This window comes from Giraffa tippelskirchi, chromosome 1 (assembly GCF_054371585.1).
Source record: "Giraffa tippelskirchi isolate mGirTip1 chromosome 1, T2T-mGirTip1v1.2.pri, whole genome shotgun sequence".
Taxonomy (NCBI): Eukaryota; Metazoa; Chordata; class Mammalia; order Artiodactyla; family Giraffidae; genus Giraffa; species Giraffa tippelskirchi.
In genome coordinates this window covers 18,727,414-18,742,355 of record NC_137275.1, presented here as the reverse complement: position 1 = coordinate 18,742,355, position 14,942 = coordinate 18,727,414, and the positions used below count along the sequence as shown (strand labels likewise).

The 14,942-nt window shown below is 37.3% G+C and overlaps 1 protein-coding gene across 50 annotated transcripts in view; it reads right to left on the bottom strand.

Moving 5' to 3' along the window:
- Positions 1 to 14,942, bottom strand: part of SEC31A (SEC31 homolog A, COPII component) — a 62,142-nt gene that overhangs the window by 6,459 nt on the left and 40,741 nt on the right. For 19 of the 50 annotated variants that reach the window (XM_081582625.1, XM_081582678.1, XM_081582581.1 and 16 more), the window contains 5 exons: positions 14,283 to 14,459; positions 11,155 to 11,281; positions 9,172 to 9,513; positions 2,298 to 2,356; positions 584 to 847 (listed from right to left, as the gene is read on the bottom strand). In XM_081582625.1, coding sequence (XP_081438751.1) covers positions 584 to 847; positions 2,298 to 2,356; positions 9,172 to 9,513; positions 11,155 to 11,281; positions 14,283 to 14,459 — 969 coding nt within the window. Of the gene's footprint in view, positions 1 to 583; positions 848 to 2,297; positions 2,357 to 3,879; positions 3,919 to 9,171; positions 9,514 to 11,154; positions 11,282 to 11,964; positions 12,058 to 14,282; positions 14,460 to 14,942 lie in introns of all 50 variants that reach the window. The other 31 variants (XM_081582714.1, XM_081582602.1, XM_081582722.1 and 28 more) reach the window with 4 other exon arrangements.

Genomic DNA, 14,942 nt, shown 5'->3' with positions numbered 1-14,942 from the left:
TGACCCAATCTCTTTATTTTTAATGAATAGATCAAGATTACCTTTTATGCCTAAATCAGTTACATGGAAACCTGACAGATTTTTTCATTATCGAGAGCCCTGCCAACTAGCTGCTTGTATGTGAAAAGCAAGTATGAACTGATATCTCTGTCCAAAGATATGGCTATATTATTAGCTCTTACACACACACAAGAAAAGATGGAAGTTATTACAATTTTACTTTATATTTTAAAGGGAAAAAACCTTTGGAAACAGCGTCTGCTGAGCAGCCTTGGATGCCAATATGGATTCAACTGATCTTAAATTGTGGCTACTGATCAGATGAAATGAAATATTGCAATTGCCAAGTTACTGTTAACCTATACTAGTAAATACATAAGCCCTTTCTAGAACGTTCACATATGGCCATGTCACTGGAAAATAGTGTACATAGTGATTTTAAAAAAAAGTTCTTTTTTACTTAAGTTGTCTAAATTGAAATCAAACTGAGATAACAATAAATTGGTATAACCAGAAAAGTTAACACGTTGAAAAAAACACACTGAAATAAAGCCATCTCCCACTCCCACAGATTCACTGTTACCTGCATGGTGTTTCCAATGGGAGCCCCAGGGGCACCCTCGATATTGGGCTTTGAAAATGACGGAGGCATGCCCGGTTGACTGAGGGGCTGCTGGATGCCACGGAAGGGCTGGCCACCGGCGAGGTGTGGTTGTGGGAATGAAGCTTGGCTGGACAGTGGTACTGGCGCTGAAGGCTGCTGCTGCAGCATCTGTGACTGGGGGTCACCCAAGGGGTTCATGATTGGTGATGTGATGGGAACAGGAGGCATAAAGTTCTCAGGCATCTTTTAAAAGATGGACACAAAAGGCACCAAAAGTAAGAAAAAAATGATATAACAACATTTCGTCAGCTTTAAATAAGGGAGTTAGCCATCTACAGCAACATGAATGTAACTAGAGATTATCATACTGAGTGAAGTAAGTCAGAAAGAGAAAGACAAATACCATATGATATTACTTACACGTAGAATCTAAAATATGACACAAATGAACTTATTTATGAACAGAAACAGAATCATGGACATATAGAACAGACTGGTGGTTACCAAGGGGCAGGGGACTGAGCAAGGGATGGAATGGGAAGTTAGGGTGAGCAGATGTAAACTTTTATATATAGAATGGATAAATAACAGGGGCCTACTGTACAGCACAGGGAAATATATTCTATATCTTATGATAAACCATAATGTAAAGAACATATATATGTATAACTGAATTAACTTTGCTATATAGCAGTAATTAACACAACACTGTAAATCAACTATACTTCAATTTTAAAAAATAAATAAGGGAGTTAGATCACTCTATGGTTAAAAAACTTTTAGTAACAGTGGAATACTTTTCAAAATGGATTTTTATGCAGAAGTCTAGAGTAAAACGTAAAAGTAAAGCTGATCTGGCTAAGAGGGTTGGAGACTCAAACCTGGATCTCTCGGTCTCCCCTTTGCCTTCCACACTCATCCCATAATGGGCCAGAACCACGGCATTGTTGAAAGAGGATGGAGAATTATATTTAGCTACACTGGGATAAGATATGCCAAAAATGTGTGTGTATCTGGCTGTGTGTGTGTCAAGTGATCAGATATAATACCCTTTCCGAGGCCATTAAGTGATACCTACTTAGTGATCAATCACACTAAGAGTAGTAGACTAACTTTCTGATTATCACTGACATAATTTTGGGGATTCTGTTCACTTAGTATCTCCCAATTTTATGTTCTGGTCTCTCATTACTGTATTTGGGGGACAGAAATCACCAGGAGTAAAAAAAAAAAAAAGGAGGAAATGGCTTGGGGTAAAAGAAGGAAAGAAGAATCTTATGCTATGCTCTAAATGATGCTCAGCTAACAAGACTATTTCTTTTCATATCATATGTGATAGACAAAAATAGTCCAAAATATAATTATGAATTCATGATTACTGCTGGGACCCCAAACCAAAGTAACTCCTAAAAAAGAAATTCATTTGAGTAACCTGAAATTTTGTTTCCTGTTCTTTGAAATAGATGTTGGGAATTTACATCTTGTCTTCTAAAAGGGGTTTAATTCATACCACTGTACTGTTCTGTGTTTTCCTTCCCTTCATGGATCAGAAGATGTAAGTTAAAATACACGTATTAAGGATAGCAGCCAGTAAGCTTTGCCTTTAAAGAACAGTGAAGTGTGGTGTACTTCAGGTGGCTGCATGAATGAGAGGACATCTGGGGGCAACTGAATAGACATCTTTGTCTAGTACCTTCTTCTTCTTGGGTCCTCTGTTCAAAGCTGGTGGATCATTCCAACCATTCTGAGGACCTGTAACAGATAACAGCATTTTCCTTTAGAATCCTGGAAAGAGAAAACTAAATTGTATCCGTCATATAATATCTTCAAATTCTACCTTCACCCTGAGATAACTGTCACAAAAGTTTTACCAGCTGAGCTGCTGGGATCACTATGTAGCCCTGGATTCACAAACTCATTATTGAACCTTCTGTTAATCACAGGGCCCTGGCTTAGAAAGCAGGATATCTTGATATTATTTCTTATAAAGTGAAATAGCTGTGCTAAATTTAAGGACAGTGAAGCTTTTATGTCTATATTGGTACATGACTTTCAAAGATCAAACAATTCTCTCCCAAAAAAGAAAAAATAAATCACCTGAATCTGCTAAAAAAAAAAAGGCTCCTGATGTATTCAACACATACAAAAAAGAATAAAAGTAACAATCTCCTATTTCCTAAGAAAGCAATAAAACATACGCAATTCAGCAAACACAAATCATCTGCATGGTAGAAACACTGTTAAAAAATAAAAAACAGCCCAACTACACAGTACCAGTATGTTTTACTACCTTTGAGTTAAGAATTATCTTAACTCAAAGTAGAAAAGTGCATTCAAATATCTGTAGTAAGATTTTTTTTTTCACTGCCACACACACAAAAAAATTCCAGGCTGGCAGCAAATGTAAAATTAAACTACTGTCATCTTTGGTAAATTTTCTCCCCCTGCCACAAATCTCCCAAAACCTGTCATTTCAAAGTGAGACATGAACATCAATAGCAGAACTCATTAAGGTATTGAATACTTAACTGCCTTTATCTTTAAAGAAAAAAGGAACAAAACATGCCAGAAGTAGGATAATTACTAAATCACAATATAATCATTTTATGTTTTATTAAGTTTTGTGTATGTGTATATGTAAAAGCAAAAAATTATTCTTTCTTTAAACAAATTAAAATTCTTTCAGCATTTTATTTTTGCTCAATTGATATCCACAATATTAAATCAAAACAAACCTGCTTTGCAAACCAAAGAACACAATGTCATAGAAATTTCTTTTAAAAACAAGATCTTCTCCTAGCCAGCATGAACTCATTTGCCTTGATTTTAAAAACAGAATTACTTTTCTACAAGTTGACTAGGAGACAGAATGCCAGATGGGCCTCAAAACACTCAGGAGGCAGTCACAAAATTTTAAACCACATGTTGCTATCCACTTAACAAATTCTTAAACTTCTGGTTATACACAAACTAATCATTCAAGCCTTTCCCATCACCTTCTAATGTCTCTTATATCTAAGACAATCTTGGTATAGCCTTATCTTTATGTCTACATCCAATATACAACTTTTATGATTCAAGATCATTTGTGTCACTATGTTAATTTCATCAGTTCTAAGATTTGATTCAATTAAGAAGCCAAATTTAAAAAATGATACTGGTCAGATTTAGGATATCATTGGTTTGAAGTTCACATGCATAATTATGAATGTCCATTAATTAATTATATTCAATGATTCGAAGATTTCCAAATATACATTCTGTAATTAATTCACCTTCCAATATAGATGCCTGGTCTTGCATAGACTGATTTTCTGTAGACAAAATGTGAAAGTCACTTAAACAGTATTATCATCAAAGACAATCTAAACTCTACTCATTTTCTAATTGCTTCTGCTCCCTCTGTTAACCTCAGGAAAGAACAAACTACTTTTATAAGGAAAAAAAAAAAACTTACTTTTAAATCAAATCACATGAAATGGCTTCTATCTAATTAAGAAAGTCATCAGTTTGTGGGCAAGCTCATTCATTTAAATGTGTCAGATCCAATTAGCTGTTAAACACTTTTATTCTCTTATTATGCCAGCTGTCTCTTTAAAGAGAAAATTTTGTTCCTTTCTATTTATGATAACATTATTTCCCTAACTGTTTGTGTGGATTGTTTTTCTACTATTTGATCAATGAAGCTCAATAATATCATGATGCAGGGAGGGAGGAGAGCACCGCCTAACATGTTGTAACTGTGTCCATTTTGGCATTATTTAAAGCTTGAATCTAAATCAGTTGAGGACCTTGTCAAAATGCAGATTCTGATCGCTAGGTACAGCATAGGGTCTGAGAGTCCACTCTTCCGGCTAGCTACCAGGAAATGCCAGTGCTGCAGGTCCAAGCCCTTTTTAAGTAGCAGGGTTTTACAAAGAAATGGGAGGGTTTCTGCCCTGTTGTGCAGGCTTCAGCACTACACTGCTAAACATAATCAGCATGTTAGACAACCTTAACGAGGGGGTACTACTTTGCTGCTGGATCTGGGAGGCCCCAAAGGCCTGCATTCTGGAGGAACTGTAATTTCTGGGGTCACACCATGAATATGAACATAAACAGGATCAGGCCCAACGAGTGTGTAATCATCTCATATAGTCTTTTCTGTAAGAATATACAGATTTGCAGACTACTTGGCACAAGTCTTCCTTAAAAGAACTGAAGGTTCTGGCAGTGGCCAAGAGGAAAGAAGGCTGGAAAGTAATATAGCAATTCCAAAATTGTCAGATATTCAGGGTGGGGCTTGGCCCCAGCCACCAGTCAATAGCATGTGGTGAAGGTACATAATAAGCACATACAACTCACAGGAATCCAACTGTCTTCACTTGGAGAAACTGGACCCTGATGCACTGCTAGTGCAAATGTGGAGTAGGTGCTACCACTATGGAAAACAGTATGGTGGTTCTTCAAAAAATTAAACATTGAATTACTATTTAAGCCAGCAACTACACTTCTGGGTATATACCCAAAAGAACTGCAACCAGGAGCTGAGCAAATACTTGCATATTCCTGTTCACAGCAGCATTATTCAGATGGCCAAAATGCCCATGTGCAGATTAACAGTGGACAAACAAAATGTGGAATATACATAGAGTGGATGTAAAGCAAAGGACCACCATGTTCCGTAAATAATTCAGCAGCAGGTCTAAAAGCTCTGAAGATGCAAACTGTTTGGTGATTTGGATTATTATTCAGCTTTAAGAAGGAAATTCTGATACATGTTACAAACATGGATGAATCTTAAAGACAGTGAAACAGCCAGTTACAAGAAGACAAAATTGTCTTCTAAAATGTCCTCTAAAAATGACTACTTAGAGGAGGTACATGGAATATATATAGACAGAAAGTAGAACACTGGTGACCAGGGGCTGGGAAAATGAGGAGTTTTAAAGGCTGCATAATTTCAATGTGGGACGATGAAAAACTTCTGCAGTTAGTAGTGATGATTGTACAACAATGAAAATGCACTGAATGTCACTTAAAAATGACTAAAACGGTCAATTTATAGTCTATTCTACATTAAAAACTTTAATACATGCACTTTAATAACTTAAATAAACTTTAAAAACTTTAATAACATATGCATATACATGTATGAAGTGAATAAATGCACCTCAATTATTAGTGGTCATATAAAGGTGGCAGAATTACAAATTTATTTTTATGCTATTTGAGTTCTTTCAAAATCCTACAGTAAAAAATTAATAAAAATCAAGAGAAAATTAACTTAAAAACTGAGTGTGGCATGTCACTGGATACTGCAGACCCTTGTCCACCTTAGTGTAGGGATCTGTCCTCCGCAGGGTCTTTGGGGAACAGAATCGCTTGGTCTCACAGACAGAAGTGGAGCTGCTGCCATCCATACCTGAATCCTGCTTCCCACTGGGAATCTTCTCGGGTATAACTAGAAGAACATAATGGAAGGATCTATGCACTGGCTAAGGTATTTTTCAGTGGAAAAAATTTTAGTGCATGGAGACTTCTGGCTAGAAGATAATTTGAGACGGAGAGAAAAGAGCATCCTCATTAACCATATACCTCCCCCTTTCCCTGTAAGCTGAGCATGTCACATTTTTAAAAAGGGGTAACAAAATTAAAATTTACAAAGAATGAATCCTTGTGGTCATTTTCAATGACACAAGGTAAAACAGAATTAGCCAGAGGAAAGTAAGGAAGGCTATCATGTTCCTTTCTTTTGTTGAAAAGGTTAAAAATCAGGTACCTAAAGTTTCTTGCCTTGAAATTTAAAGATTTCCAAAATTTGGCCCAAATACAAATTTTATGTTCCAACTTACAACAAAGTTATGTGCAATTCACTAGAAATGCACGTACTTTTCTGCCTTCCTAATTCTGATCATAGACTGAATGGGCATTCATTAAGAATTTACTCAATGAGTGTTGTGATGACTGCAACATGAGCTTCTCTGAGTAGCAGGCACATCACCTTGTGGCTCACTAATGGAGGGCTTGAAAATCCTAGTGTCTATCAAGAACAATTTACCAGACTAGTGGAATTTCCAAGTCCTATAGAAAACCATGATATAATAATAATCTAAGACATATTGGAACAAAGATAAAACTTTTAGTGACAATTATCTGTATAACCTAAGCAAAGTTTTTAGGAAATCAAAAAATAAGGTAAAGCTCTGTTAATTAAAATATAGAGACTATTACATGCAAGAGATAACAAAGCAGCCAGCTTAGTACATACTGAGTATTGCTTCTTCTTCCTATTAGTTACTCTGCTTCTCAGCCAGGTTAGAACAGTTACTTTGCACATAAGCAAATACTTTACTATATGGCCAAATGCACTTCAGCTTAAGGAGGGAAAAAAATACCCATGCAAATAGTTAATTTAGATGATGAAGTAACAAATACCTAAAGCAATGATGCTAAATGTTCCTGTAATTCCAACACTGGTAACTATTTCAGTCTCTTCCATCAGGACTAGTGTGTGCTCACTCGCTCAGTCTCACCTCACTCTTGAGACCTCATGGACTGTAGCCTGACGGGTTCTTCTGTTCACGGGATTCTCCAGGCAAGAGTACCGGAGTGGGTTGCCATTTCCTACTCCAGGGAATCTTCCTGACCCAGGGGTTGAATCTGCATCTCTTGCACTAACAGTGGGTTCTTTATCACTGCGCCACTAGACTATCTGGTAAAGGACGAACACAGGCTCTGGAGACTGAGAGACCTGAGTTTGTATCTCAACTTGAAGATCATTACCGTGCCATCATGAGAATGTTATATAACCCTAGGAAATGCAAGCTTCCTCATGTCAATTTTTTAAAAAATAATTATTCCTATTTCTCATGGCTGTGAGAACTAAATAAGAAAAAAGATGGCAAGCACTGGTACACGTCCAATGTATGTTCAATAAATGATAGTTTGATTCCCCACTTCTCTGCACTACTTCCTTACTTGAGGATTTACTTAAACCTATCTTTCACTCAATCTATTATTACTCAACCATTCAGAATGGATACTGTTTTCACTCATCCATGTTTAAAATTTTTTTGAACTTTATAACTGAATTAACACTCCTCTCTAAATATCAATCTGAATTTTCTGTATTGAAAATTATATAAATATTATTTGTGCAGTAAAGAGTGATACATATTGTATGATTTTTTGGTAGTTTGAATACATACCAAAAAAGAGAGAAAGAGAGAATGTATATAATTCTGGACCCATAAGACTTCAAGAAAAAAATACTTCCTTAATAAATCTTATTATATGATAAATGTTTTCAGTTATTAAAGCTACTGCTTAGCAGATAAAAAGAGAAAAACTATATACTGGACTTCTATAAGCAACTTTGGTATCCGACAGCAAGACTCACTCCTGTTTTGCCCTTCTAGTTCAAAGCCGTCAACTATAATGGGCAAGGGAAACTAATTTCAGTTACCAAAAGGCACAGAGCTCTAACTGTGAGTGACGTTTTGTGAAATCACAGCTACCTAACTCTGTAGTCACTGTCCATAAACGTTTTCAATGTATTAATACACTCAACCCTTTTCATAAGCTTAGGGGTATCTACTACTCTTATTATGAGGAAACTGAGGTTTAACATTAGGTAACTTATTCAAGATCACGTAACTATTAGAAAAGAGTGAAGCTGGGATACAAACACAGGAAGTCTGACTCCAAAGCTTGCATTCTTTAGTATGTTAGTGGTTCTTAATCCCAATTAACTGATCTCTTTTTTTATAATACATACTTTATAGATCCCTTTTACAATTCTAATATGAAGATCAGATAATACTACCTACTTCTGAAAAATGAATATAATGCTTTAATTGCACTGTGAGATATAAAAAAGAATTTATGTATTTCACTATAAAAATAATTTTAAATTATGATTTTAATTAGAAAATTTCAGGCAGAACTTGACTGCTAACAACAAGTAAGCTGCCTAGAAATTTCTAAAATGTTTGAGAGGGTAGAACTGTCCTAATGGAGAATCCCTGTACTGCTGTATACTGACTTTCTGCCATCTTAGAGATTCTCTGTCAAGTTACATTCTTTCGTTTTTTTCCTTTCAGTATACATGTTGAGCTGCTTCCTCACCTTTAAAAACAAAATTACAGAATGTGTACACCCGCTATAAGACTGTATTATTTAGTCTCTATGAATGAATTTAAGGCACAAATAATTTTAAAAATTGAAAATTCAGGGAGAACACAAGAGCACAGGTCTACTCTGGTAAAGAAATTAGTGTCAATAAATTTAGCTCCAACCACCACATCTCTTGCCAACTAATTTCTTACCGCTTATTCTAAATTCAACGGCAGATTATATATATACTCTTTACTCTTTTAAAGCACTCAAGCTTTCCTCACTTAGCAACTAAAGTTCATTATGGGAAAATCACATTTTGAGAAACAGTTTTAGAATCTGTTATAAAATTCAATCAATACCTCAGGTTACCCAGTTTACAGTTAGATATAATCCCCCTCCATCCACCCATGTGATCACGAAATTACAAAGGGGGGGGGAGCCAAACCAAACCCCTTTCAAGCGCAGACCTGTTCTTTGGGATGCAGGCAGCTCACTGGCAGCAGGCAGTGTACCTGTTGTTCCAGGAGGCAGTGCATAAGCTGAAGATGTTGGTGGAGCTCCTGGCCCGCCATGCTGGAAGGAAGCTCCAGAGGAAGGGGGAGGAGGGAAAGAGGCGGCAGGGCTGGAGGTAGGTGGAGAGGCCTGGTGCTGTGCTGGGTACAGCTGGGACTGCCCAGAGTAGGAAGAAGCAGAAGGTATGTAAGGGGTGTTAGGGTAAGCGTTTGAGGCGGAGGGAGCAACAGGTTGCTGAGGTCGATACATTGCTGACCCCCCTGTTCCGAAGGAATACTGCTGGGCAGGTTGATAAGCTACACCAAGGAGAAGAAACAGAAATTTTCATTAGTTACGAATTTAATCAGACAGCAATGGAAAACCCAAGTGAACTCACTCTATGGAAATTTTCAATTCTTCTAGTAATAGTAAGTTACAACCAAAACATTACCCACTTAAAATACGTCATGCTTTTGATAGTCCAGCTGCCCTAACTATATCAAAAGTCACTGGATCCAATATTTGAACCTTGTAGTTTCCAGGTTGCTGCTGGCTATGAAAATCAAAGGACTGACCCTTTTCTGGGACTTTGTTTCTGTGAAAAGACTGCAGTGACACCTACTAGCCACCAGATGGAGCCATGCAGGAATGACACATCCTAAGCACACTCCCCTTTACCGTTCAAGTTAAGGGAGCTTGGTGGCCGCTCAAGATCTCTCCCACCATAACAACTGCAAAGTGAGCACTACTGTTGTGAACCAGATACCTTCTCCAACATCTAGTAAAATCATAAATTACTCAAACTCCGGGTTTGAGCACAGTTCCAGATTAACAGGCAACTCTGTATGATCCCTGACAATTACTGTATTTCTTACAGTATACAAAGCTGGTTAGTAAGGAATCAGGCAGTCAACTGATGTTTTAATGCAAAGACTGGAACTCAAGATACCATTATCCTTTTGAGTGACCAGGCCCAGAATGTGAACCTCCAGAGAGGGAACCTAATAGAACTGTGCTCAGCCTACTGTGAAGACAGCACTTTCACACAGCACTGAGTGAAAAGCTGTATCAAATTTGTATTCATGTTAAGTAAGAACATACATCTTATTAGCACAGAATATGCTCATTAAGATTAGTTTTTGCTAGGTAAAATCTTCGTGTTTTATAGTCGTTAGTCATATAATCTTCTCCTTTTGAGATTTTCATTTTTGTTTAAATTTTAAAATAGTGATGATGTTTTCCTTTCCAAGTATAGTTTTTAAAAAAAATAAAAAATGAAAGCCAATGGAGAAACATCATTCTTACACATTTGTGAAAATTCATAGAATATGCAAGGCGAAAAGGTAAACTACTAAAGTAAACTACTTTGGGCACTAACGCTGTGTCAGCGGAGGCTCACGGACTGTAACAACACACCGCCGCGGTGCAAGGTGTCTGCGGGGGGGAGGCTGTGCACGGAGGCAGGAGGCATGCTGAAACTTTCTGTGCTTTCCACTCAATTTTGCTGTGAATCTACAATGCTCTAAAATACAGTCTATCCCTTAAAAAAAAAAAAAAAAAATGGAAGGTAACCACAAGAAACATCCCTTGGAGCCATTTTTCCAAAAGTGGTTTACATCCTTTTGACTAAAGGAAAAGTATATGTCACCAAATAATTTCCAAAATTCTATTTTTTAATGCCAAAATCATGGAACGACTGACTCGCTAGCAGGCTCAGGAATGGGGGGAACCCACTGTTCTGAACGCAGTGACACGGGCGCTGTTTCCGGGCACGTTGGTTCAGAACACTCCCAGAGAAATCAAGTTTCTCTACATCAAGGACTCAAGTCCTACACTGAATGGTTCTTTCTTTACTTGTTAAAACTGGTTTGATCATGACTTTGGAACTCCAACGTAAATAGTCACTACACTGGAGAAGACATGCTGCTGTGACAGGACTTCAGGGTCACACTACTTACGCTGTGGCTGTGGATAAGGTGGTACCTGGGTGTGCATATGACCTGGAGATGTGGGAAGCTGAGCGGCGGCAACATTTGGATTAACATTTCCATGCATTATGAAGCCTGGAGGTGGAGGATTTTCTCCCTAGGGAATGAGAATATGGTAAAAAGGAGGATTACCTTCGGAACCAAGAATTTTACCAGACGGATTTATAATCTCTGAAATGAAATTTTTAAAAAATTTTATGTAAAAAAAAGTTAAATTCTATGCATACTGATGTTTTCTGAGCAACACATTCTACGTTATTTAAAGATTAGACAGGTCCAAAGTAATAACAGCGATGAATGGCAAGAGATGCTAACAGCCTCATAAAATAGTATTGATGATATTTATAAAAAGTCACTAGGATTTTCCATCTCTACTAAATTCCATCCATATCTAATGCTTTGGAAAGTAAATATACATGCCACAAGGGAATTTTTTTCTTCTTCTTTGCAATGCTAAAAACAGAAAGAAAAAAAAAAAGAAGAAAAGGAAAGGGAAAAAATCTTCAATGAAATTAGATTTAAACCATTGATAGAACTCTGGTTGATGTTTTTCTAGTTCAAGTCAATTTAGAACTGCAGAGGAGGAGGAGAGTGATAAGAAAATAAGTTGTGCTAAAAAAAAAAACCCACCTGTTTCTTGCCTCCCCAAAGCACTAAAATGCAATAAGCAGACAAACAGATGGGATTGGGGAACTCAAGGGAGGTGGGTAGAAGATACATAACTACATACATATTCAGGTGAGCAGAACTCTGCTCAAAGAGGGATAATGAAGGATATACCTGTGTGTCAGAGGGAGAGGCTGCAGGTGGATGGCTGGGAAGGGCGGTAGGAGTTTTGTTACTCCAGGTAGTGACAGTGGGGGCAATTCTAACCTGAATTGAACAAAGAAATACCAATCACAGAACATAAAAAAATGAAAATGTTAAAAGAAAAAAAAAAAAAAAATCCCTGAAGGCACTAACAGCCAGATGCAAAGCAAAAAAGAGCAGCAAGACAGTAGCACACATTAGTCAGGCAACTGCTTTCAGGGCAGCTGGGATTCCAAAAGAAAAACACACATTCTTAAGAGGACAGGCAGAGCGCGACAGCTGAGAAATCAATGTGAAAACTAAATCAAAGCGCAAAGAACAATGCCATTCAAGTGTCAGGAATTAGTGGGGAAAGGTAGGTTCTGTGAGTAGGGAAAGAAAGAAGACATTCCGGGGGGTGGGGGGGACCGTTATTGAGAAAAACAGTGATTTTTAAAGCAGTAATTGTATTCATGCAACTATTTTATCTGTGAACATATTGCTATATGCTGCCCTTTTCAGGACTTCATTAGAACTACAAAAATCATGTTAGTTCTGTATGAAGCTTAGGGTCATACAATTGGAAAATATTAAAGATCATCCCATCTAATCCCCACCATTTACCATGGAGAAAAAAACAAGGCCCCGGGAAATGAAGGGGCTGGCTGAGGTCCAGACAACTTGGGGTGATAGAGCTAGGGCTGATTCCACATCTCCTGACTCCCAGCCAGTGTTCGCTACACTACACCGTGTTGCTTATAACCCTGGAGTCCGGAGGTTTTCAAAATCAATTTTTAAAGCCATCGAAATATTTTTTTGTCAAGTAAATCTTTGTAGAAACTCAATCACATCAACAATTAATAGCCAAGACGTGCTGGTTGCAGTAGAACTCCTGATCTGGCTTCCCTTTCATCCTTTCACTCCTGCTTGTATGACTGAATTTGTTTTCCTTTTCTTAAAGTAGGGGCCTACTAGGTCAGAGTATAACAGAAGTCTTTTAAGGTCTCCATATTTTCCCTGGAAGACTGAAGAGCTGGAGCATTCAGGCAGGAAACTTGTCTTCTCCCAAAGAAGACAACGCCTCACCTTAGTGCCCTGAGAGGCTGAACTCAAGGTGCTGAGCTTAGGGGTTCTAATCCTGTTAACTACTACCTAGCTGACAAATCCATGTCTTAAAACCCTGATTAGTGACTGACTTCACCACCTTTCAGCTTCCCAGCCATCACCTGATGTGCCCTCCCTATGTTCAGGCTTTCTAAGACTAGCAACGAGAGTCGGGAATTTAATGTTTTGCCTACCGATATACCCTCGACAGGGAGAATAAAGGCAGGCTCTTAGATTTGTATTTGTCAAATGAATGAAAAAAATCAAAACAGAGTAGTATAGATAGTTATAATTATATTCAAATGTAATCAATCTTGAATCAAGTACCAAGCAAAAGCATAATAGACAAAAAAGCACGTATCTTTTTTAGTTTTTATGGTTTTACGCTTACTTTTGCTACAACAAAATGTGAAAGTGACTCCATCAATTCTACTAGCAATCTGTTCTATTTTAAAATGGGCAGAGTACCTGCTAACTTTGTTATAAATCAAGACTATTTATTACTTACGAAAATAAATTTTATTTAAGAACATGAAGATTATCTGGCCTGGAAATACAAGCTTCTACATGGAATAGCAAAAGACAGTAAGAGGCCCCATTTTATACCACTAACCATTTGCTAATTTTTATTTAATAAATAAATGAGTTAATTAATAAACACTTCACACTGCCCATGACCTACAGCTTCATAACCCTTTGGTCATTCGCTTTTCTCTTTACAAGTTGTTAAAAAAAAACACTTGGATTCTGCATACTCTATTGTGCTGATACAGAAGAGACAGAAAACCCACACTAGTGACTCAGAAAATATACCTTAGAAAAAGACTATTTTCTAAAAATGTTTTTTTAAAAAAAGTAACCAAGTCACCCACAAAATTGTTCCCACTACTTTACTTACAGTTTGTTAGATGAATCAAATTGTAAAAATTTCAAGAACAGACATACATGTGCAATATGTTTGAGTGATGGAGAAATAAGAAATCTCCCTAGCTTAAATTAATTATATCTAATTTATCAATTATTTGACTAGATTAGAGGGACAATTTTAAAAAACGGATGATAAATGCTACTTTCAAGGATAGAAAAACTATAACCATTAAAACAGTATGTTGTCTAGTTTCATCACAGGCCTCTTTCCCAACAAACTACAACCACCAATGTGACATACATAAATGTTCCTACTTAGTCTGGACCATATCACTCACATGGGGATAATATTGTTGAGCTGGAACTCTTGGCATCTGTGCGTGGCCAGCAACAGGTCCAGGCCTACCCTTGGGCACTTGATGCCTCTCATAAGGAATTTTGGGCGACTCCTGTTGTCCTGGTATTGGATCTCCTTGTGCTCTACAAAGTCTGTCTCGAAGCTGCACAATATTTGGCTATACGAAGCAATGGAAGAAAGTCAAGCAAATTATTAAAGAGTTCACCCAACTATGTATGACATATTGATCTTAAAGTAAGCATGATCATTCATATGATTTTTGTTCATATGCTGTGTATTACACCACAGGCTCTGGCACATTAGGGTTTGACATCATGGTTTCCAATATTCAAGACTGGCACCAAAGGTCCATTATATACAGTGTAACCTGTCATTTAACTGAGGGAGGCATTTGAATCATGCCTGCCACGTGGCAGTATGCAAGACTGACATCACTCAACATCACTGCTCGTTTGTTGTCTTCTTGTAGTGACAGATGAGTAACGTTCACAAACCACAAAAGCAGTTGAAAAAAACACAACTTTGTTTCTCTGTAGGGAGAAAAAGGCTCCAAAAGAGAATCAACTGCTAAAGATAGTGATGGAAGAAAATGGTGATCTATGAAAGAGATGAAAATTAATTAAAAGAGAGATGCTTGAAA